This window comes from Neovison vison, chromosome 7, assembly GCF_020171115.1.
Source record: "Neovison vison isolate M4711 chromosome 7, ASM_NN_V1, whole genome shotgun sequence".
NCBI classification, from domain to species: Eukaryota; Metazoa; Chordata; class Mammalia; order Carnivora; family Mustelidae; genus Neogale; species Neogale vison.
Window position 1 is genome coordinate 173720463 of NC_058097.1, and position 26534 is coordinate 173746996.

Consider the following 26534-nt stretch of genomic DNA (forward strand, 5'->3'; position numbering starts at 1 on the left):
AATAATTTTATTTTGACAAAGGGTTGTTGGAGGGATTAACAGAAAATTACTTAAACATTATAGAAAATCTCCAGCATAGATAGAGCTCTGGTACTCTAACAATATACTTGTAAAATAGAGCACAGAATGGAAGAAAAAGATTAAGATTTGAAAGAGATGGGGTTCCTGGGTGGCTCAGTGGGTTAAAGCCTCTGCCTTCAGCCCAGGTCATGGTCCCAGGGTACTGGGATCGAGCTCCGAATCGAGCCCCGCATCGGGCTTTCTGCTCAGCAGGGAGCCTGCTTCCTCCTCTCTCTCTCCCTGCCTCTCTGCCTACTTGAGATCTTTTTCTGTCAAATAAATAAATAAAATCCTAAAAAAAAAAAAAAAAAGACTTGAAATAGAGAATTTATAGGCCTTGTCTTATCTTTGAGAAAACAATATCCCACTTCAAATCTCAAAGGATTGTTGGAGTGATCAGAATCATGTGTCCTGAAAAATCATAAAAAACTATTAAGCCATCTATAAAACTAAAGCATTATTATTAGAAATATTTATTTTTAAGCATTTGGGGTCAACTGAGTCAAAAAACATTTTTTTCAAACCAAGAATATTTTATGTAAACTTCAATATACAATCCAATTTTAAAAAAGTTGTTGAATCTGAAAGTAGGTTGAAAGTCACTATTGATTAGTCTTCTTTATGTATATCAAGATACCAGTAAAATTCCAGAGTTCTATAACAGTGTGAAAAATCACTGGTTTAAGTTGTGGTTAGTTTCTCATACTAGTAATAGCAGAACACTGGCTCTGGAGAATGTAAAGTAAGTTCAACTTTACTGAACTTTAATCAAGTTTGGAGATTCCATTATTATAAGACCTCTCAGAGCCTTTAATAAGCTGACATACTTTGGAAATCACCTAGATTCTTTAAATAAATAAGAAGTAATTGCCAAATTTGTTTGATCCAGGAATTTCTTATTGTCTTCTTGGAACTACTCAAGAGTCATAGCTTTTGAATTACTATTTCATTGAGACAGTTTGGAAAATTCTCTTAACTGCTTAAGGGAAAAGTACTTATGAATATTGTATTATTAAAAACTTTCTTTTTTTAAAATTTACCTACTAGAAAGTTTAGTGTGAATCTATCAAAATTCTGTATTAATTTACATCACTGAGAGATTTCCCTTCAAATAATTAACTAAAACAAAATACATGAATTATTAGAGTTAGACATAGTTAAGAAAGGGTAGATAAAATTTACAAGAACTATATGAATAATGATATTATGCCAGATGAGACTGCCTAAATGTTTGTTACTCAAAATTCCTATGTTTGTTATAAAAATTCCTGAAACATAACACCCAAGGTGACGTATTGGAGGTGGGGCCTTTGGGAGGTAATCAGTTCCTGAGGGCAGAGATCCCCATCTATGGGATTAGTAACCTGAAAAGGAGGCTCTGGAGAGATCTCTCTCCAGACGCCATGTGAGGATTCAAGGATTGAAATCTTCAACTTGAAGGAATGCCTTCAACCAACTATGCCAGCCCCCTGATCTTGGGACTTCCAGCCTCCAGAACTGCGAGAAATAACTTTGCTTGTTTATAAGCCACCTGTCTGTGGTATTTTGCTACAGCAGCCTGAATGGAATAAGACACCTGAGAAGAAAAATACGAAAAGTGCTAAAACACTAATTTCATAAGTGACATAATTCGCTTTACTTTCTCCATCATATCTCAGTCCTGGTACAATCACAATTACCTAATCATAATTAAAATGATCTGCTCTTCAAAGTGTGCAAAATGTAAAGGGCAGTCAATGGCTTCTTGAATTCAATTGAGACTATATATCTAAAGACATACAACAAATGATGGTAACATAAACTATCTAACTAAATTTTAAAACCCTAAAATCCTCAAAATGAAATCTTAATGTCATTTTTACCTTTCAATTTCTTTTTCCTGAGGGTTTGAAATCAACTTCACTTTGTTATTTTCATCAGTAAGGGCTTTCTGTTCTTCATAGGCTTTTAGTCTTTCTTTTAACATTAAGATCTATTAGAGAGAAACACTAGTTAAAATATGAAATAAATTATCTGTCTCTATTATATGTGACCACAGAAAAATTTTAGCTGTGAAACGAACAAGCCAGATTTTCAACTGTAACGGGAAAAAAAGTCAAATTTTTGGGCAATTAGGTTTGCACAGTCCCATAAATGAGTAACTAAGGGAGATGAGCATAAAATGTAAAGAGTAGACATACCTCTTCCTTCTGTTCATTACAGATCTTTACATACTGAGTTATATGATTGTCCAAGTTAAGAACATTGCTCTTCAACTGTTAAAAGATAGAAATTATGATTGCATATATAAAGAGATAATAATCACATAACTATATATAATATAAGAAAAATGACATATTCTCATTAATTCAGTTCCATGAATTCAGAATTTGTGATAATTACAGTCATGTGACATTCACGATCAATTACACTCATGTTCAAAATCTATGACAAGAGGATATACTGAGCATATTTATAAAATAAATGAAATTATAAAGAAATTGTCTTACTATCTGAGAAAAGGTGTAAGAACTTACGGAGCATTCTTCACATTATAATTAAAGTTGTCCACTTTCTTTTTCCTCTGACTTCTAAGAAATTTAGAGATAATTTTAAGTTTCAACAATTTCTAAGCTCAACTAGTTTTTAATGCGTTCTTATTATATTTTATTCTTTTTATAATTGTATGGGCTCCTTGGCAGCTATGGAATAGCGGAAAGAACATTAAACAGAAGTTCAAATACTTGATTTCGAGGCCCTGTTCACTTCTCATTTAACTGATTTAGAATTTAGTTCTTAAAATTCTGAGCATAGGATTCCTCAACTCTAAAGTAAAGCGTTCCGCAATGGGTTGCTGTAAGGATTACATGAAAAACATGAAAAGCTTTGCATGCCCATAGAGTATATCCTTTTCCAGTTAATTATATAGAGTATATGAACATATTTCTAAGAAAGACAATAACCCGCTCCGCTTCATACAGTGGGAGTCGCGGTGGGGGAAGCAGCAGAAGTCATCACACCACTTAAACTCTACGTTTTTTTCTGATCTTAAGATCCCGTGATTTTAAAAATATATCACCATTGACTTATATTTTCTTAATCACCCCAAATTACTGGCAAAAATACTGACCCAACCAGTCATTATTACATTGTTAGAGCTATAAAGAGATTTGTTATATCAATATCATTTATTATTTTAAAAGGGCTTTTACTTTACAAACTAAGGCAGATACATCTATTTTACAGATGAAGTGACTGAGGCTTGGAGAGATTACCTAACATGTCCAAAGTTTTCACATAGAAAGGGTTGGTGCTAAGTTAAAGCAGATAACACCATCCTTGGCTATAACAAATGTGTTAAAGCCCTCACCAGTTATTCCAGTGTGCCACCAAAATATCACCTGCCATGACATGAAGAAGGTTAGGAAGAAAGGCACTAAAGCACCATGGTTCTCAAAAGATAAATAATAGTATCTATTATAAGCAAATAGATACTATTTAATAGATATGTAAGCAAAATGCTGAATGGTTTAATTGTCCAAGATAATGCTCAGTTAACCAAGCTAATAAAGACATTTCTAAACTTGTTCGCTAATTCATTAGTAAAAATAAAACTCTAATTAATATTTTTTTAGAGTTATAAAAACAATATACATCCAATGCCCTTACAACAAAGGCAGACTAAACAAACTTACAGAAGATTTAATGTCCTTTGCACGGTTAGCATACTTAAGAGTGTTATATGTGTCATCGTAGAACACAGAGGAAGGACTAACAGCAGCTATCATTATAGTTTGACAGTTTCCTCCAAGAGAATCCTTTAACAAGCGAGTGAGCTTACTATTTCTGTAAGGAATATGCTGATTCTTCCTCTGAAAGAGCAAAAAAAGATTTCTTATGTCATTTTCCACATTTAAATGCAAACCTGCTATCACTTTACTCTAAGAATTTAGGCACTGCCCAACTCTGCCCAGACTTACGATATAATTGGTGATCGAAATGATGATAATGAATCTTATGTAACTACTGAGTGAAACATAAAACAAGTATCCTACTTAAAGGTTATATTCCCATCTAAATAAATATAAACTTCAGTTAATAAAAAAAAATCAATATTGGTTCATCAGTTGTGGTAAGTATACCATATAAATGTGAGATATTAACAACTGGGAAAACTGAGTAGGGGTATATTTAACAAAATCTTCCATATTAACTTTTATCAGAAATATAATGTTCATATAAAAAAAACTCCACTGATTTTTTTTAAAAAATCAAAATACAAAAGTAATGTATGCCCTATTCAAATCTACCTTAGGAATAATAAGAATTCTGCATGGCAAAGCTGTTTCTCTCATTAAATAATTAGCTAACATGGATATGAAGTAAATTAAAATTATATACAATCTTACAGAGACTTCAACTGAAAGGACAAAACAGTTCTAAGAAAACTTAATATTTCTAGGTTTTCCTTTACTTAAAAGACACAGCTCTGATTTTAAAGTAAAAAACAATTTCCAAAAAGCACAACTTCCATAAAAATAGAATATTATAATGTTAAGCTAAAAGCAATCTTATGTTATTCAGTGTAAATCTTTCACATTACAGAAGAGAAAAATGGAAGCTAAACAGAAAGTGAAATGACTATTTCAGGTAACATGGCTGATAACTCAGAGTTAGAAATAGGCCCTAGGTATCTCCTAGCTCCTAGTAGTACTATGCTTTCCATCCTAACAGTGTTTTCCAGTGTGCAATGAGCACTGCTGGTGTTAACTTAAAATGATTTCACATGTACAAGACATGTATTAAACATGGACTCATAAATGACTCAATAGGAGTTAATTATTAAAAATCGGGATGCCATGGGGCGCCTGGGTGGCTCAGTGGGTTAAAGCCTCTGCCTTCGGCTCAGGTCATGATCCCAGGGTCCTGAGATCGAGCCCCGCATGGGACTCTCTGCTCAGCAGGGAGCCTGCTTCCTCCTCTCTCTCTGCCTGCCTCTCTGCCTACTTGTTATCTCTGTCTATCAAATAAATAAATAAAAAAATCTTAAAAAAAAAAAAAAATCGGGGTGCCTGGGTGGCTCAATGGGTTAAAGGCTCTGCCTTCAGCTCAGGTCATGATCCCAGGGTCTTGGGATCGAGCCCCACATCAGGCTCTCTGCTCAGCGGGGAGCCTGCTTCCCTCCTCTCTCTCTGCCTGCCTCACTGTCTACTTGTGATCTCTATCTGTCAAATAAATAAATACAATCTTAAAAAAAAAATTAAGTTGGTATGGAAAAAATTCTATAAATGGCTTAAGTTTAGAAAACCAGTCTCTATACCATACTGTCCACTTAGATGTTTGAGATTTTAACCTAGAATATGAAAGACATCTTGCTTTTGTAATCTTTATGTGATTTCAGGAACTTGCCTTTTGCCTCTTTAAAAAGACTTTCCAAATCATTTTAATATACTTTTATTAATTCAAAATACAACATTTTCCTAGCACTTGTTGACCTCTATTTTCCTAAATATAGAGATTTCTTAAAGCTTGAATGTGGCTTGAACTTAAATTAATGATCGCATTTTAATTAAAGGAAAAAAAAAGGAAGTCATTTTTACCAATACAGAAGTTGTCAAATATGCTGTGTTCTAGTAAGCACTCTGGCATATAGTAGATATAAAATATTTTTAAATACACCAAAGGTGTCTAATAAACATTACCCTATTAGGTGATTTAACTATATTTTATATCTTAAGACCCTCTTCCTAAGAAAAATCAAAACACTTACTATTTAACCCAAATTTATAGTATATAAAATACTAATCAAAAAAAAATTTAGTTTTCTTAAAATATAGTTTTTGTAGTCATCCCAATTCAATTATGCTTGTTGTGTAGTGATCACTAAATGGCCACTTTAATAATCAGATTTAATGTAAGTTATGAGAAAGTACCATAAAAACTATTAATATGATATTCAATATGTTTCTTTCAACAAATTGTGATTATAAAACTGGAAATTAAAACCAAACCAAACATAGCTTTATTTGATATAATAGGCTTCCTATAGTCTTTGCTTTGGAACACAAATATTACTAATACATTCTTGAAATTTGATTTATAATAGACCTTTAAAGCAAAATATTTTAAGTAGTATCTTCCTAGGAATTACACATATTTCAATAGTTCAAAATACTTAAAATAAATAAACATATTGTACCTACCTTTGTGTCTGCTAAGGCATTGATAACATTCCCAAGAGCTAAGAGTGATCGATTAATATTTGTGCCTTCTATAAATCGGGTTCCTTTAGCAGTGGTAGTACTGGCTCTCTCAGATCCTGCCAGGTCAATGAGTGACATCTTGGCAATTCGTACATTTTGACTGATACTTGCTGTTTTGTCTTGTTGCCGCAAATAAATCTTTTTGAAATTATAGAAGAATAGGAAAAATGAGGATATGATTTAAGAAAATTAAAAGGGAACATGTACTTTATTTTTAAAAGAATATGATATCAAAATTATTTTCATTTTAAAAACAAACTGAACAAGTTTAATAATATGACTGATATCCAAGAATATCTGAAATAATTATGGAAGTTGAAAAAAACTTTGAAGATGAAAAGATTTCCTATATGTGTACCAAACGGCAAATAACTTCTGATCTGATAGAGGCTCAAAACAACTGCCATTTGTGTTCTGGTAACCCCTGAGCCAGATCACAGACTTATTGGAGGTGGTGGTAGGGGCACAGGTAGTCTAGAAATAATGTTCCTAACCAAAACCTAAAGGCAGTGATCAGAAAGCTCTGCATGTCTCCAGGAATTGCTCCTAAAGGAAAGCTGAATTTGAATGTTGACCCAAATTGAAGACTAAGTGTATTCTACTTCCCAAAACTATTGTATGTCACTATAATTAAGAAAATGTCTCATATAAAAATTAGTAAAATATACTTCTCATTTTTAGCCCATTAGAGTAAAGCATCATTTATTGAATGCTACTTTGTAGTTCAACTGAAATAAATTAAGCGGCAAACTTAAAAGAGATTGGTTAAGATTATTCCATTATAAAGATCTTTGTTAATATTTCTTATAGGGCAGGGTCTAACGCATCCTGGGGAAATTTCAGTGTCACAGATAAACATTTCTCTTATGGCTACTGATAAATGAAGAGTCAGTGGAAAGAACAGAAAGGATTAATAAAATTTTATGGACTGGTGACTTTCTGAATGACTTGACTGCCTCAGATATGAATTCTTTCTACTATATCAATTTCTTACTGTAAGTTGCGTTACACGACTATAATACAGAATGAAACTATAAAATAATTTGGATTTTAACAGGACTAGAAAACACAGAAAATAATAGCTACTAACATATGCTTTAACACTTTCTGGAATTGTATTTCTAAAAGAAATACAATGTCAATGCAATCAATGTCCTTAAAGAATGCAACTACTTGCAAGGTCCTTACGATGAAATTTTTTAAAAAGTGAATCAGAATCTCTTGCTTCTGTAAATCTATACCCAAAAAGAGAAGATTTGTTCTGAATATAAGGTCTTTAGGAAAGATTAAATATTTTCACTTCTAAAAACACAAGGGAAAACACCCTTTAATGTTACCACCTTATTATGCTGTATCTTCACACAGTAAAAATGTATACTTCTGATTTATATATCCTCAATTCTGAATATTCTTGATAAAATCTTCTCAAAGCTCTAAAATAAAGGAAACGCTGAGGAAGAAGTCCACAGCTGAAAGGATTTTCTCTGCATATATGAAAATTAACCCACGTGAATTTGTCTTTATTTTAAATTCAATTTTAAGAGCAATAGTTTAATGGTCTGTTACCTGGAAAACAGCATGAGAACGAGAAGATGTGGCATTCATATCAGTGGGATGTTGTGTCCTGTTCTTGTTTCCACTATCCAATAACTGTAAAATCTCCTCTGAGGATTTGGGCTAGAGAAGTTTAAGTGAAAAAAAAAAAAAAAAACAAAAACAAAAAAACCCACATAAAAATAGCCATCTACCTTTAAAATCTTTAGTAAATTCTCAACAAGAAAAAAAGACTTTTAAATGCATTCTACAAATTGCATCCCATTAAATATTTCCTATATAGAACTAAGCAAATGATATACAGTTGACCTTTTATTTATTTATTTATTTATTTGACAGATAGAGATCACAAGTAGGCAGAGAGGCAGAGAGAGAGAGAGGGAAGCAGGCTCCCCGCTGAGCAGAGAGCCCGATGCGGGACTCGATCCCAGGACCCTGAGATCATGACCTGAGCCGAAGGCAGCGGCTTAATCCACTGAGCCGCTCAGGCACCCCTACAGTTGACCTTTGAACAATGGTACTGACAGAATGTCAGGGCACTCACAGAACTCTCCCCTTCAGGCAATTAAGAATTCACATGGAACTTTATGACTTTCCAAAGGTTTTGCTAATAACCTACTGCTGACTTCAAGCCTTACTGATTATATGACTAGTTAATTAATACATATTTTGTATAGTACACATATTATATACTGTATTCTAACAATAAATGAAGCTAGAGAAAAGGAAATGGTATGAAGAAAATTATAAGAAAGAGAAAATACATTTACAGTGCTGTACTGTATTTTATTATGTTCAGTTAGCCACTGTATAGTGTACTGTATTTATAAAAATAAATCTGCATATAAGTGGACCTGTTCATCTCAAACCCATGTTGTTTAAGGATCAATGTTACTTTGTCTGGTGTTATATGAGAAATAAAATATAGAATCTTATCTTTTGGAGGAGACAAAATATACATGTATTAAGCAGAATACAGAGTATAAAATTTGCAAGAAGATTTTTAAAAGAAAAGCTCATTTAGAGTGACTGGGTGGCTTAGTCAATTAAGTGTCAAACTCTTGATTTTGGCTCAGGTCATAATCTCAGGGTTGTGAGACTGAGCCCTGCACTAGGCTCCGTGCTGGGTGTGGAGCCTGCTTCAGATTCCCCTTCTCCTTCTGCCCCTCCCCTGGAGCTCTGGCTCTCACTAAAAAAAAGAAAAAAGCCCCCAACCCCCTTACCCAAAAACAACAACAAAAAGAAAGGCTCATTCAACTATTTCAAAGGAAAACAAATTAATATTGAAGGTATATTCTGATTCTTTTAACTCTGCACTTTATTATTTTTCTTCTTTCTTGAACACAACAGAAAATGAATAAATGGCTAAATAACCACACTTGTTATTACAATAAGGAAAAAAAAATTTATAAACATACCTGATGTAAAGTCAACCCCTGAACGACTACCCCCTTCTGGGCATCTTCCCGAACAGCAAGTGGCCCTGAATTTACTAAGAGGTCACGAATCTGTTCATTATATACCTTAAGGAAAAACAAAACAAAAAACTGCTTTAGCACTGAGGTTGAAATAATAGTGACAACATCACACATGTTGCTGATTTAAGGTTGTATTAGAATTACATCTTAAACATAAGCAGCAACTTATTTGCACCATCTCACCCCTTCTATCTCATGTTGCCATTAATTTCCTAGCATTTGAGAAAACAGAAGAGTTTAATTACCTAAGTTTGCAACTGAAATTTAAAGGTGGAGTCATTACACCCTCTCTCCATAATTCCTAACTTAACGATTATGGTGAAATAGAAATAAGACAGCTTGAATTGCCTTCTCCTATTTTCTAGAAATATATTGGGACACATGGTCTTGGGAAATTCCAATAAGTTATATATGGAGGTGGCATGGTTCACACTGAAGATAGTTTATTATTTCATGATGTCCTAATAGCCGAAACTTTTTAAATTTTAGAACTTGAAGAGTTAAAACCCATACTCAAGGATCGACAGTATTTATTTCATTTATCTTTTAATTACATTAATTTAATATGCAATTCTTAATAAGTCCTATAAAAGGACCCTCCCCCACCACTTTCTTAGGAATTAAGGCCCTAGGAGGTTAAGTAATTTGGCCATGGTCACAAAAGTAACAGCAGAGTAGGGATGGGAGTCCTGATTTCCTCACTCCATTACATGGCACTAAAAACACATCTGTATTGTAGGTCTTTGGTCATTTTTTTTCCTAGTAATTTCTGTAAAGCAATTTCTTTTTTAGTAATTTTTCAGCAATTTTTATTAGTAATTTCTACAAACAATGCATAGAAATAGTACTATTGATCTGATTTGATGATTTTATTAAAGGTACTTAATTTTCTACTTGCCAACCAAATGACAACTGATAAGATTTAAAGAAGCATACAGTTTTAGGCTTTAAGAATTATTTCGTGTAAGTTATACACGTGTGGAGTTATGTTCTAATAGATAGCCTGTAAGTGTAAGGCTATCTTGTAAGTTATGTTCTAATAGATAGCCTGTAGTGATACTTCATTGCTGGTAAGATTTTCTACTGAATGATAACCATTTTTAAGATTTTATTTATTTTTTATTGGACAGACAGAGATCACAAGTAGGCAGAGAGGCAGGCAGAGAGAGAGGAGGAAGCAGGCTCCCCGCTGAGCAGAGAGCCCGATGTGGGGCTCAATCCCAGGACCCTGGGATCATGACCTGAGCCGAAGGCAGAGGCTTTAACCCACTGAGCCACCCAGGCGCCCCTGATAACCATTTTTAAATGTAAGATTTAAAATATAAGAAACTCTTAAAAGTAGTAAAATATGAAGATACAATTTTTTGTTATTTTCCTGAAAAGCAGTAGTTACTTTTCAAATACTTCTCCTTACCCATTTCAATCATATAAACACAAAATTAGAACAACCATTCTCAAGCCAGTCTACAAATCAGAATCACCTGGGAACTTTTAAAAAACACAGATACATCAGTCACAATCCAGACCTGTTAAATTAAAATATCCAAGGGTTGAGGCCTTGGCATGTCTATTTTTAAAAAGCTCCATAGCCAACTCTTGTGCACAGCCCAAGTGGAAAATGATGAGATTAGACATTGCCTAACCATTAATAAAATGAAGGCAGATTAAAAGAAAGAAAAAACAATTAAACACATTATAAAAATGACCAACCTTCAAAATTCGCCCAGTTATAAAAGGATATAAGGAGAAACTAAAGAATAGTGCCATATTCTTTACCCAATTAAGTTCAAAGCAATTTTTTTCAGTACTTAACTATAGAAAATGAGTTTTATTTCTTTTATTTCCAAGTTCTGTACACAAGAAAATTTTTAGCAACATACACATCTTAATCAATTTTTGAAATGTGAAGAAGCTTTCTCAGTAGGAACCAAACTATAAAGTTTTCAACAAGAGAGCTGGGACTACCAGGAATTTCTTCTCTGCTACCACAAATAGGCAGTAAAATCATGGATTTGTTTCTTTACTGGTATCTGAAACACTATCTGAATATAAAGTTAGTGTGCCTATCTCCTAGTTATGATTTGTCAAATGTCACCTATTACTAAGTGAGCAGAAGTCCTCAAAGAATGAGGACACAAGAGACGGCATGAAGAAGCCTTGACTGGCCAAATCCAGCATAACTTGAGCATATAAATAAATACGGAAAAGGATTATAAGCTACTAAATAATGTTAAGAACCTATGAATCCACACTGATATAATAAAGGAAAGTTCTTCCATACAGTAGAAAGCCAAGGAATAAATGTAGATGAACTGATGGAATTTAAATATCACTATTATCTACCATCATAATAATAATAGATTTAGGCATGAATCAACAGTGGATGTCAATAGTAATAGATGAAAATTTGAGGAATAAGGGGGTAAAGTAGTATCTTTATAGTTTCTGCACTAACTCTGCCAAAACCAACATAATGAAATAGATCAAAGTTAACAAAGCCAGTAATCAGACCAACGAACTATACCAGCCTCCTGATATGATACTATAAGAACTCAACATTACTTCCATTGTGTTTCTGCATGTGCATAACCTATTGATTAACTAACCAAATTAGGGTTTTTATAACAGTGACATAAAATACAGAAAAAAATCCAGTTGAGATTAAAGAGATATAACAGTTGAATGCAATTTATGATCTTAGATTTTCTTTTTCAATAAAGGGCATCATCAGAGTAATTGGCAAAATCTTATTAAGATTTATAGATTAGGTAATGGTGTTCTATCATTGTTAATTTCCTGATTTGGATACTATTCAGTGGTTATTTAAGAAAATATCCTGTTGTAACTTAAACAGTTCAGAAGAAAGAAATACATACACATACATTGAGGGAGAAGCAAAGGTAGTAAGATGTTAACATATGAGTCTGGGTGGAGGGTATTTGGAAGTTCTTTTTGCTAATTTTACTAATCAGAAATTAGGCCAAAACAAAATACTCAACAAAAAAAGAATAAGATGTGCAACAAATACCTAAGAGCAGGAATTTTAATGATTTTACATATTCATAAGAAAATTCTTAATGACAGAGAAGTTTGAATGGGCCATGGAAATTCTTTTTTTTAAAAAAAAAATACTTATTTATTTATTTGACACACACAGAGAGAGATCACAAATAGGCAGAAGTAGGCAGAGAGAGAGGGAGAAGCAGGCTCCCTGCTAAGCAGAGCCTGATGTGGGGCTTGATCCCAGGACCCTGGGATCATGACCTGAGCTGAAGGCAGAGGCTTAACCCAGAGCCACCCAGGCGCCCCGGAACTTCTTAATGGTTTCTCAATACTATTGACTAACCTAAAGAACGGTTCTGTCAACTTACCTCCAGATACGAAACTGCAGTACTACATATTTTTTCTTCTTTAATTTCATCCATGGATCTATAAAGGTCTAACATTGTTAGATACATTACTCCAGGTTCAGCAGCTGATCCTAGCATCGTGTGGGTCTTCCCAGCTCCAGTAGCACCATATGCAAGCACTGAGTTTTTATAAAAAGGGATCAAAGTTCTTTATTATGATATACAACATTACTATATCTACTGTCTAGTGGATAGTTTCATCTGAATATTCTGAACATAACTTTAAACCCAAGAGATCCAAAATTAACGTAGAGTCTTATCCTTAAAACCTGGGAATTTTAGCACAAATCCACTCTTCTCCTATATTCTGTATTCTGGTTAACAGTACTATCCTCCCCTCTGCTCCCTTTCTTCCACAACAATTGTTCAAATTTTGATTCATCAGTTACCAGTTTCCTTATCTCGTCTCAATCTTCTTTAATCCATCTATCAGAATTTTGTAGTTTTTTTTTTTTTTTATGAAAACAACATCTGAATATGTTAAATTAATTGTTCAACAGTCCTACATGAGAAAGTTTGTATTCTTTGCCTTGCAATATTATTAGGCACTCCCTCCAGCCTATTTGTTCCTTGCAGTCGTCTAGGGATGCTAGATTGTGTGAGGTTCTCTGCATGTGCTGTTTCTTTCTTATGCTACTGCCTTTCCACTGAAGAGTTCCTCTACTTGATCCAGCTGGAATACTTAAACCTGCTCTAAATATTCAGCATAAATGTCACTTTTCCATGTCTTCTCTGTCACAGGCAGAAACATCTACTCCCTCATTTGAGCCCTCAGTATATGCTATATATCCTTCTAACATGTATCACACTATATTTCCAACTGTGAGCTCCACTAAGGCTGAAGCTGTGTATCCTTCATAACTAGCAAATCACGGGCACAAAGCAGATACAAACTACAAGTTTGCTGAATAATGAATTCCAATAGAAGTCATTTATAAAATTTCCTTATGAAATTTGTGTTTTAGGCAAATTAGTTTGTTTCTATGATTCTCTCCAGTATAACATAAAAGTGATATGTTCTTCAAATACAAAATGAAACAAAAAGCTACTCTGAATTACTTATGGCAAATACTTGACACAATATAAAACCATTAAGTTCTCATAGTATTACAGGTAAAACTATTTTTATAAGTTAAATCTCTCTGTTAAACCAAATATTAACTACTAAAATACTTTTCAGTGGAATCAATTAAACTGACATATTTCATTCTTTTAATTTTATATAAGCTAGTAGTACAATAAGAAGTCTTAAGACAGCTAGATAGTAATACAAAATAAAGCCAAGAAGGAAACAAAGATTCAGTATTAGTTTGGTGGAGATTTTTTTCATTTGGAGTCAAGAAAAATTTAAATCTCTGTAAATAGTATGGAGTTTCATGAATGAGGAAAAGAATACAAACTTAAAAATGAGAATCATAGCAATTCTAATCAATAAACCACATTCTATTCTTATTTGACCAAGAGGGTAAGTCTTCTGTAATAAAACTGAATGAGTCAGTGAAAGACAGTGAAACATGTTACAATTTTAGGGTCATCTTAAAGAAAACGTTGTAAATGGTGGTAATTACAAAAATATGATATAAATTATGGTCTTAGGTACCTTTTAAGTATTGAATTAACTGGCCTTTGGATCTTCTTCTAGGAAATCAACATGGCCATTTTGAAAGGCAAATTACTATAGATCTATCCAGAGCACCAGAGATGCTTTCTGGGCTAAAGATATACTAAAATAACATATGATACTCAATTAACATGGGCTTTTAGCTTTTTTTCCAAGGTACTATAAAAAAAAAATCATTCTGTAAAGAAACTTCAGTGTTCAGAAATGTCCAACTTTTCCCCAGGGATTGATAGCTGTATAGGTAAGCGAGGGAATATTAGTGAATACAAATTGTGAGAAATCTGGTTGAAAGACCCATGTGGTTTAATAACATAGGAAAATTGAGAAGATAACTGTCTATCGGGATCATAAAAAGACTTTGGAAGAGAATGTTTCACAAATTATATGTTACATAAGAAGCCTAATTTTCAAAGAAAGTCTATATTTACAGTGAAATTCTATTTAACATTATAATTTTTAGCAAACAAGCACCTTAAAATTGATTATGTTTAGAATGGGCAAAGTAGATGTCCATTCTAATGTAAAATTGAAATCAGATGGAAAAATTAAACTCTGACTGAAACAATTACCTGTGCAATTATATCCATTCAAAAAACTACGAAGAATTGGCTTAGTAGTATGTTCAAAAACTTCAAATTGAGTTGAAGTTTCATCGAAAACTGCATCAAATACAAACTTGAGATCCTTATTTTGTCTTTTTGTAATATCTCGATTTGCAGTTTTCTTTCCGTGGAAAAAACTAATTTCTTCTTGTTTGGGGTCAAAAACTAGGATATGCTTATCTACAACATGGACCACTTTATGGAATCCAGCTGCCTTTTCTTTTGTGTTTTCTGGACGCACACGAACAACTACTTTCATATGGTGACACAGGTCTTCCTCAGTGACAGACATTGTTGATTATCTTTCTTCCCCTGTTTGTATGAATGCCTGAATATTTCTCTGCAATTAAAAAGGAAAGTAAAGTATTAATATAAGTTCTATTGTATATAATACAACTGGCATATAGTGTTCATTAAAAAAAAAAGGTACTAATTCTATTCCATTCCTATTAATTCTATTCCACTTACCTGGAAATAAATAAATAAATAAGTACATTTATATATTTTTAAGATTTTTATTTATTTGACAGAGAGAGAGAGAGACAACACAAACAGGGGGAGTGGGAGAGGGAGAAGCAGGTTTCCTGTCAAGCAGGGAGCCAGACATAGGACTCGATCATAGGACCCGGGGATATGACCTGAGCCAAAGGCAGATGCTTAACAACTGAGCTACACAGGCACCCTGGAAATATATTTAAATGTATACACATAGACATACATAATTCACTCCTTGGTTCAAAACCTTCCAATGGTTATTTTATTCAGAGAACAAGCTGAAGTTTTCTAAATGGTCTCCATTTTCACCTCAAGGTTTATGATCTTTGCCTTGCTCTCTCCATTCCAAATAACCCACCAAGCACTCTAATGGGGTCTTTCTACCAACCACTCTCTCCATTGCAACGTGCTTCCTTCAATACCTGCATGACTCTTACTTCTTTCAAGACCTTGCTCAAATGTTGCCCTCCCGACTACTCTTATTAAAACTACCAGTCTAATCCCTAATTATCCTTATACTGCTCTATTGTTTACCAAAGCACCATCTTCAAATAATATATACTTCTTACTTATTTCTTGTGTTCTCTATTCCAGTTAAACTATATACTCTTTAAGGACATGAATATTTTTTAAAATCTGTTTTGCTTATTGATGTTTTTCCAGAGCCTAAAACAGTGCCCAGCACAAGGTAGACTGTATAAATATTTGATGAATAAATAAATTAGAAAATCTAAAAGGTTTTAATTTTTTTTCTTAGTTAAAACTCTTAGATTCTCAATTAATTACTGGAGAGTTGTGGTTTCCAAACTATTGATCTTTGTTTATCTTTACTTTCTATTTTTATGTGAAGAAATCTGAGAGTCAGATCATAATTTTTATTTTTATTTTTTTAAAATATTTTTATTTATTTATTTGACAGACAGAGATCACAAGTAGGCAGAGAGGCAGGCAGAGATGAGAGGGGGAAGCAGGTTCCCCGCCAAGCAGAGAGCCTGATGCCAGGCTCTATTCCAGGACCCTGAGATCATGACCTGAGCCAAAGGCAGAGGCTTTAACCCACTGAGCCACCCAGGCACCCCAGATAATAATTTTTAAACCTAGTATCATTGATGTACCCTGGACTTACATCATTACAGAGCAGATTAGGATCTCTGATTACACCATGGTGTATATGCCATCTTCATCAATTTCATACCTGGGCTAAATGCATCCTTGGAACTATTTTTAACCCTATGGGTTTGTGAGATACATGTAGAGATGAGCCTAGGTATATCAATATCCACTGCCAAGAGACTTGCAGCCAAGATCACTTTTACTGAAAACAGTTCATGAGCCAAGTTTCTCTCTTTATTACCTTGATGATTCTGAGAGATCTTTTGCTGTCCATTACCATAAGCGAAACTAATATAATGCTGAAACTCTCATGAAGGTACTCTGAAGGTAAAGATAATAGATTCTCCTGATAGATATGGACTATGAGAGAAAGATACGATTCAAGAACAACTCCAAAGTTCTTGATCTGAGTGTTGGAAATCTAGACTTCTTAAATTTGAGAATTTTAATAGACATCCAGGTGGAAATGTCAAGGCAGTTGAACCCAAGTTAAAAAGGTAAAGTCAGCTCTCAGAGTTTTAATGCTTCAAATGGCATTAAGATTTTGGGGAATCTTTAAATCAAGGAGAATAGGTTGATCAATTATGTTACATACTGCTAACAGGTAAAGTACAGACTAAGAAGTAACCATGGGATTTAGTAACAAAGAAGTCAACGGGAAGAACAGTTTTGGGGGAATGGTGGGACAAAAACCTGAATGAGAGAAGACTCTGTGAATACAGGAGATACTACGGCAAAAGTAAGCAAAGGAATGGTATGGTGGAGGTGGAAGAAAGGTTAAAAAAAGACATTTTGTTTTTTAATTAAAAAAAATTTTTTTTTAAAGATTTTATTTATTTGACATAAAACGAGAGATCACAAGTAGATAGAGAGGCAGGTAGAGAGAGAGGGGGAAGCAGGCTCCCTGCTGAGCAGAGAGCCCAATGCGGGGCTGGATCCCAGGACCCTGAGATCACTGAGCTACCCAGGTGTCCCCATTTTGTTTTTTTAAATGGGATAAATAACAACAATAATGAAGCTAAAATATGTCATAAAACCATACTCTTTGGAAAGAATTCAAATAAAGCCAAAGTAATCTAAAAGCAGGAGACACTGGACATGGCACTCCCTTTTTAGACTCTGTCCTCCAAAAATAGAACACTGAAGGAGGAAGGATGGTTATTTGGACTCTAACAGTCAAGTACCAGATGAATTACTACTCTGCTCTTCTTCATTCTTGAGCTTCTATGTTCCACAAAGCACCTATACCTCCCTTCTATGACCTTAGACGACTTCCTTAACATCACTGAATCCCAGTTTCTTATTTGTTTAAAAGAAACCTCAAAGAACTGTGAAGGCTAAAAGCGAAAACAAATATTAAGTGTATCAAGGCATTCAATGAATGTAAGTTCTCTTCCCTATCTACCTCCATTCCTGTTTCTTCTTGCCAAAGATGCTGATTCATCTTTTCAGTGTTTCCCAACGGGCTCATGATGGCATTTTAGGTAGGATAATTCTTCCTTGTTTGGAACTGTTACATGTATTAGAAGATGTTTAGCATTTATGACCTCTATTATAGGTTGGTAGCATCCCATATTCCTTGTTATACCAAAAACTGATCTCCAAACACACGTCTAAAAGCTCTTAGGAATACTGAGCAATGCTTTGACCTTAAATGATAGACTTTTCACACCCCAATGATAGATAAAATACACATAAATGAAATAGATAAACAAGTATAAGAGGACTTCAGGTGATTACTTTGAAATAGACCTTAGAATCTAAAGATTAGATGGGATCTCTTGTTAATTAAGTAATTGATTCAATATGCAAACTATTAGATGTTGGAGCCAGCTACCTTAGGTTAAAATCCCAGTTCTACTACTTACTGGCTGTGTTAGCAAGTTACTTAACCTCCTTTTGGCTCAATTTCATCATCTGTAAAGTGGGACTAATAATAATACCTACCTCACAGAGCTGTGGTGGGAACTTAGAACGCTGCTTGGCACACAATATGCACTTAGTGTTTGCCACGATTATTATTATTATTATCATATACAATGCAGTGAAGGAAAGAGGTATTAATAAAATAATGACACAATTATGTAAAAGTATAACTGTGACAGGAGCTGGTAAGTTAAAGGCTAATAGTCCTACATAAGACTATAATGGCGGGGAACTTAGAGGAAGTGACAGGAGTTGAGAGCTGAAGGATGGTTAGTTATTAACTATGTTAAAAAAGCATTTCAGGGTGGGAAATCAGTTATATATCTAATAAATATTTATTGAGTGCCTTCTATGAGGTAAGAATTTTTCTGGATCCCAGAACAGAGGGCAAGAGTATACATGGGGGTTCCTATTTTAGATGGGGCAGTTGAGAAAAGCTTGTCTAGCTGAGTGACTTTCTACAGAAACTGAAAAACTCTCTGCAACAAGAGTATTTTAGGCAGCAAGTCCAAAGGCCTGTGGTAAGAAACAGCTTGTGCAGAGGACATAACAGGCTGCATGGTCAATTTGCTTAAACCTCATTTCTTTTAGCTGTTTAGTTTTAGCTAATTGCAATTTTAACTACAGCATCTAAAGAGATGCTCAATTTAGCTCAGTCTTCTTTAAAACATTTTTCTTTTTAAAGTAATCTCTACACTCAATTTAGGGCTTGAACTCATGACCCTGAGATCAAGAATTGCAACCTCCACTCACAGAGTCATCCAGGTGTCCCAAGCTTTGCTTCATCCTAATGCAGCTGGACAGAATAAAAGGGAAAGGAGAAGTTGCATTGAGAATATATAATTAGATAAGAGTGAGGCCAGATTTGGAAGATCATGAATACAAGGCCATCAAGTTTAGGTTTTATTTTGAAGTTTATTGGGAATTGCTGAAGGTATTTTAGAAGGCAATAGGTCTCACTCAAGGAATACTTCAAGGAGAAATACTGACAATGATATAAAGGAATTTAAGTAGTATAATCTCAAATACAACTTTGTTTTACAACTTGTTACAAATTTTAAGAAAGACATCCATCTTAATTTTTAAAGTACCACACATATCTGGACTTTTTCAAAACAAATAACTGAAAATACTTTTCTTAATAAAAATACCTAAGGTCAACAGGATCACCAAATTGTGAAAAATTAGTCTATCTTCAAATATACTAATGTCTTCAGGGATTAATGAAGTTTTCCCTACATCAATACATAATGCCAGTTTTCTTTCCTAACATGGCCAAGTGAAAGAGTGGACATCTAGCTGATGCTGAATAAGGCACATAGGAGGTAAATTCTTCTTCTTCTTCTTTTTTAAAGATTCTATTTATTTATTTGACAGAGACACAGCGAGAGAGGAAACACAAGCAGAAGTTGGAGGGGGGAGCAGCTAGAGTGAGAAACATGCGCCCCATCTGAGCAGGGAATCTGATGGGGGCTCAATCCCAGTATGCTGAGATCATGACGTGAGCTGAAGACAGATGCCAAATAACTGAGCCACCCAGGCGCCCCAGAAAATAAATTCTTTGACCCTGTTTACTAAGAAGGAGCAAAAGAAAAGTCTAAATATTGTTACCTGTGTGATAATGTGTTGATTCAAAAATTCCTTTCAGGAGCACCTGGTTGGCTTAGTGGGTAGAGCATATGACTTTTGATCTCAGGGTTGTAACTTTGAGCACAACAATGGGTGTAGAGATTAGCTAAAAATAAAATTAAAAAAAAAAATTCTGGGGGTGCCTGGGTAGCTCAGTCATTTGGCGTCTGTCTTCAGCTCAGGTCATGATCCCAGGGTTCTGGGGTCAAGCCCCAGGTCTCACTCCCTGATTAGCGAAAAGTCTGCTTCACCCCTTCCTACTCCCCCTGCTTGTGTTTTCTCTTTTTGCTGTGTCTCTTTCTCTGTCAAATAAATTACTAAAATCTTTAAAAAAAATTCTGTTCAGATGACTGTTCAGAAGATAGTATCACAGCCTCTGACCAATTTTGTCATATCTATTCCTAATTGTATTTCTTTAATAGTAAGCTGGTAGGATTTCGTTGGTGGGACTAAAACATTAAAGATGGAACACTTCCTACACCATTGTTCATTATAATAGAAAGGTATTTGTCTAGTCTATAGAGAAAGTAAAACATAAAAGAGAATAATGAAGGAGCTACTGAAGGGGCTTGAATTGCTAATCTATAAAGTGATAGGATTGGACTCTTATTTTAGGTCTGTTTCTAGCTCTAATATTTTATGATTATTACATGTGATTGAAAAAGGGTATAAGAAAGTGACAAGAAATAACAGCTAATGGAGCTATATGTTTTTACTGTTACATCCTTAATCTCTCATAGTGAGTCTGGTATATAGAAAATTTTCAAATACTTGATTAATGGATAAATTAATAAATTATAAAAAGCAGACACAGAATCCAAGAAAGCAATTCACCCATTTAGAGTAGAGGAAAACATACAATATACTTCTCTGAAAGAATCAACGTATCTTAGTAGAGTACAATGACTAGCAGTAATTGGCAGTGACAATGAGGATACTGAGGCATCAAAAAAATGTTAAATAATGTGCCTCGTTTCTGGTTTACAAAATTAGGAAAATGGAAGATCTTGTTTTATAATAATCACTGAGGGTGGTTAAAAAACCTTGTCACTTAGTAAGGGTAATATTTAATTTTCTGGGATACTCACACAGAAAAACTCATTCCTCTGCTATATTTAATGAAGAAGTGTTAAAATCTAATTCTCTTTAATAATGGCAAGATAATATAAACCGGGTTGAAGAGACAAATTCTAAACTTATAATATAAGCAGCTACTGTTCACCCAAGATAAAATATAAGTCAATTAAAGTTAAAGATTCACTCCTAATTATAAGCAAGTACAATAATAAATTTTATTTAATTCATTGATTGCATGTACTGATGCCTTCTAGAGCAATCAGATCATGTTACATATCTCATGTCATTCCCCAGCTCCAAACTCTTCAATGAGTTCCCAGCATAAGAATAAAATGCAAACTCCATAGGATGTCCAATAGGTTCTAAAACTGGCCCCATTAACCTCTCCAATATCTCCTCCTTCAAATGGTATCCTCCCTCATAATTATTCTGCTTCAGTCACACTGTCCTTCTTAGTGTTCCTAAAACATTCCATCTTGTTCTAACCTCATGGCCTTGCGCTTTCTCTTCTTTGAAGAGACTACCTTGAAGACACTACTTTCAGATATTTGCAAATCTTAATCTCAGTTCGTTATTCATGTCCTTGTTCAAATATGACTTCACACAGGATTTCCCCAAAGATTCCATTCAAAATAGTGTCACCCTGCTCTTTCCTCTTCCATCCTTTATGAGCTTTATTTTTCTTCTTAGCATCTAAACTAACTGGAAAATATGTATCACTTGGTTACATATTTATTGTTTGTTTCCTCTCCAGAATATAAACACTATGAGGATATGGACTATATCTGTACCCCAGAACCTTGAACAGGGCTTGTTCAATATTTAGGACTCAGTACATAACTGTTTAATAAATGAATGAATGACCTAATGCAGATTTTCAAGATAAATGTGCAAAATAAGTGCCAAATAGAAGACTTGGCATACAATCCTTTGAATTTTTAAAAGACATACATATTTGTATATGTATGGGCTCTTTTAGGAAAAGAATACAGGAAATTGATAGAATCAGTTGTTCCACGGTGTGGGAAATATGGAAGTATGCGTGACAGGCAGGCTTATTTTCTACTATATATCTTTTTGTATCATTTGGATTTTAAACAAGACTAATTATTTTCACTTCAAAAACAAAACAAAACAAAAACTATTAAAATTTACCGTAAGCTAAATCTTTCATTTAACATGTATTTATGGAGTACTTCCTATTGCATGCTTAGTAAAGATATAGAAATTGCTAAGCAACTTACATATTTATTTAATCTCCATAACAATCCTATGATACAGGTATTTATAATCATTTCTATTTAACAGAGGAATAACTGTAATTAGATTAAATTGGTTGGCTAACGTCACACTATTGGAAGCATAAGACATGGGATTTGAACTTAGACTAACTGGATGTAAATCTGAAGTATTTAAATGACTACTCTTTCAGTTGTAAATATTAGTCTCCAGAAATTTTCTCACAGAAGTTAAAAATACATATTTGCCTATTTTTGATAGAAACCTCAGGGCCCAGCAGAGGAGCTCTTGAATGAATGTTGAAATAAAACTGAAAGTATGATTTCTCTCTGCTTGTGGGATATCAAACAGTTATCTATTCTCAGCATATACACTATTGAGAAGTCTTAAATTAGGTCAGTAAGGTGATAGTTACTACTAATGAACAATGATTATCATTTGAGCATGCTCTGTATGCCAAACATTATGGTAAACATTTAACATTCATCATTTCATTCAATCCTTAAAACAACCATATAAGGCATATTTTATAATAGTCTCCACTTTACAAAAACACAAACTTAGTTAAGGATAAATAAGATGACACAGCTAGTAAGTGAGAAGGCAGAATGTAGACTCAGGTCTAAATCCAAAGCCCAACAGCAATGCTCTACTGGGATAAGAACAGAATATTTTCAAAGGAACAGAAATGCTGCACAAATTATTTTGAATGTGGAGTTATACAGTTCTAAGCTATTTCTTAAATTCATACTTAAATCTGAATTAGATTGAGGTTCAACAAACACTTTTTAGGAACAGGAACTATCCTCCACGTACTATCATTTATAGTCTCTATACAACTTAACACCTCTCTTTGGAATTAAATTCAGTGTTAGAGCCAGTGCTTTTACTACATTAAGAACATCAGGGAAGAAAGAAATTTCAAATGGAGTGAAGAGTGGCACTAACATCTGGGCTATTTTTTCCTCCTAGATTTCATAGAGTTGACAGCATAAAAGTGATTTTGTTGTGTACCTTAATCGATTCAGGGTATCAATACACTTTGACAAGACCCACTTTTAAAGTGAAAATTTTATGTTTTTCAAATACTTGTTCAGTAACAGAAGAGATTAATTTACTGCTGTTAAAGGCAAGATAATCTTTGTATACTCAAACAGACAATTCTTTCAAGGTAATAGAAACTTAGTAACAAGCAGTATGTAGTCTATGGTTCTTATATTCCCTAGTACCAAAGTTCACAAATACTTTCCAGAATCAAAGGCGAGAAGCCCGAAGGTAGTGGAATAACAACTACCAACTAAAACCTGTAGAATGCTTAATACATTCTACTCGATAATTAATAGTAAATAACCTCAACTATGTATCATATAACAAAATTATTCAATTCTGGTCAAATAACCTCTTTTCGTAAATAGCAGTTGGCCTTGATCTCTCTGTAACTGAGTGCCTAATGAGCTCCTGAAAGAGTCTTGCAGAAACTAAGAAAAGACAGTAGGACTTATTCCCAGTGTTCAAGAGTCCCTTTCATTTGCAAAGCACTTTGCCAAGCAGTATCGCTTCGATACCTTGAGTCTTGGCAATCCCGCTAGGCAGTGCTGGCAAGTCTTGTCTTGATTCTACATCTGGGGCTCAGAGGAGGTTCCCGACGGATCTTTGCCAGGCTCACAGCAGAACCTTGCGGGACAAAAAGTTTTTAAGTTGGACCCAAACTCCTTTTTGATAGTTAAGCCTTGAGTTACATTTACGTCTGTATCTGAAACAAAACACTCTGAATCAGAAGTGCGGAGTGAACTTTACGTTGTAAGCGCAGGGCAGTTAAAGTGCTCTGCCAGGTTGGGAAAGGGGCCAGGATGCCTTTTAAAACTTCCGACTTTCTCAGAATTTAAGGCAGGAGATTTCTGTCCTTCCTGATGAGCCGTCAAGGGCGCCTGATGAGGCAGAGCTATGCTCCAGCAGGTTCTCCAGTTCCTTCGTCCTTTCACTTTCTCCCCAGGGACCCTAACTACCGTCACCCCCACCCCTCAACGCTTCCGCGTTTGTCAACAAGCGCAGCCTGTCTTCTACTCCTCAGGCGGAGTAGCCTTCCGCTTCCAGCGAGATGGGTCATCAAAAGAAGCGTTACGAAAGAGAGGTTTCTCTTCGCGTGCTTCTCACTCACCTCCGCTCCAGCAAAGATTACCGCAACACTTCCCTACGATGTCCGCCACTCCACGATTCAAACTCAGCCACAAGATTCAAACCCAAGCCAGCTTTTTCAGCTCTTCCTTTCATTGGCTACCGATTTCGTGACGCCATCACGTCGGACGTTGCCGTGGTGCGCTACTGCTTGGCGCCAGGAGTCTCAGCCGCGCAGCGCAGTGGAAGCGGCCTTGTGGCGCGTCACCAAGGCAACGCGCACGGCTGTTTCCGGAGGCGTTGGCCGAGGTGGGCGGAGCTAGGCCGCAGCTGCAGGTGGGAGGTAGCCACCTGGGATCTTCAGGCCACCTCCAGACCCGCGGGCACAAGGCCCGCTCCCAGGGTTCAGGGTGTGAGTGAGACGGGAGTGGGCAGGGGTTGGCTTGTGCCGTCTGCTTGCGGGAGAGGTGGAGCCTGTTGGCTGTGGGTTAATGGGTTCTGAATGTTTATATTTTTATACTCTCTTTTTCTTTATTGAGTAGTGAAGCGTCCAAGGCGCGGGTCCTATGCTCTGGAAGGTGAGGGACCTGTTCCTTTTAGCCACTTCCACTGGCTCAAACTAGGGTCATTTCGCCTCAATTAACTGAACGTCCAGGGCTTTTGTTTTGAGGCCCCAGTCTTCATTTCTCAGGACTCCCAGGCCTACTCCCTTTATTGCTGACTATGAAGCTATTTGGCGTTTGGTTCTTTTTACATTTCTAATGAGGACTTTACAGAATAAATTTATTTAAATTTATTGGCCTAGTTCATTACTGGATGCAGTAGTTTATTGCCATAGATTGTAGATATGATTTCAAAATGTACATTTTAACAAGAAAAAAATACCAGAAAAAAAAGGGAAATACGTTTGCTAAGCCATCTTTATTCGTCAGGATATTTTTAATAGTATGAACTGTATGTCATTGTTCTTTATACTAACATTATTGTATCCATCAGCAATTACTGATTATAGACTTTAGGAACATAATAGCATAAGTAAAAATCCCTGCCCTCTTGGGCCATATTTATACTCTTATATGGAGCTTATTACCATAATAGGATGGCACAACGCATTGCAGAGTATTATAAGTGAGAAAATGTATGAAAACCTCCATAATGTCGACATCCATTTCCTCCTGAAGAAGATCAAAAGCACTGTGTATTGTATACGATGCATATGATATGATTGTTTCTGAACTCTGGATAGAGCATCAATAAAGATACTAATTGCTGGCTATATGACATATATCTTAGCTAATGCAATAGTTATTTGTGTGGTGCTGAGTTTGGTAATAAAATTGAGAAGTCTTTTTATTTTATTTCAAATAGGCATTTACTCTATAGTACTTTACCATTGGTGTCCCAGGCATTTTGCTAACTTTATAAATGTTTAATTTATAAAGTTTATTTATAAAGTTATAAATTTATAATTTAATTATCAAAACAGTCCATGAGATGTAGGCACAATTTATTTCACTGAAGAAAAAAACTGAAGTTTTCAGAAAATCTCTGAAGTAAATTATTTATTATTAACTGTACAAACCAGCCAATTCAGAATTAAGGTGTTTGTCTCAGAAATACTTTCTAAATTAAGTGATATTCAGATGCTTTCTTAATCTATTCTGAAAATAGGCATTTTAATAAACGAATTTCTTGTAAAATTGCATTGATTATTGGTGAGTAAGAAGTGTTTTAGGTATCATTTTTTTGATACCCACACGTTGTATGGCTTGTTAACAGGTGTTTCCACACGTAATCTAAGCACTTATTTTACATTTAACTTTAAGTTCATATGATGAAGACCATATTCTTAAAGAATTGTATAGGTAAAGCAAAAAACCTTTAATGTTACAGTCAATGCCATCACGGTGCCAACTGGCTTCTGTTTAGTTTGGCAAAAGAGGAGTATAGCAGAAAGCACAAGAGACTGATGT

The 26534-nt window shown here is 34.7% G+C and overlaps 2 protein-coding genes across 3 annotated transcripts in view; one reads left to right on the forward strand and one right to left on the reverse strand.

Annotated features, from left to right (window-relative positions):
• The window catches only part of KIF18A (kinesin family member 18A), a 79488-nt gene extending 54821 nt beyond the window's left edge, over positions 1–24667 (reverse strand). The window contains exons 1-10 of one of the 2 annotated variants that reach the window (XM_044258997.1): positions 24605–24667; positions 24012–24120; positions 14935–15307; positions 12706–12863; positions 9275–9379; positions 7869–7979; positions 6243–6440; positions 3735–3911; positions 2241–2315; positions 1923–2032 (exon numbers count right to left, since the gene is read on the reverse strand). In XM_044258997.1, coding sequence (XP_044114932.1) covers positions 1923–2032; positions 2241–2315; positions 3735–3911; positions 6243–6440; positions 7869–7979; positions 9275–9379; positions 12706–12863; positions 14935–15259 — 1259 coding nt within the window. In that variant the 5' untranslated portion in view covers positions 15260–15307; positions 24012–24120; positions 24605–24667. The remainder of the gene's footprint in view (positions 1–1922; positions 2033–2240; positions 2316–3734; positions 3912–6242; positions 6441–7868; positions 7980–9274; positions 9380–12705; positions 12864–14934; positions 15308–24011; positions 24121–24604) is intronic. The other variant, XM_044258998.1, reaches the window with a different exon arrangement.
• A 107-nt stretch (positions 24668–24774) lies between these two features.
• METTL15 (methyltransferase like 15) overlaps positions 24775–26534 on the forward strand; it is a 190157-nt gene continuing 188397 nt past the window's right edge. Inside the window, exon 1 of the mRNA XM_044259000.1 lies at positions 24775–24870. The gene's annotated coding sequence lies outside the window, so the exon portion shown is untranslated. The remainder of the gene's footprint in view (positions 24871–26534) is intronic.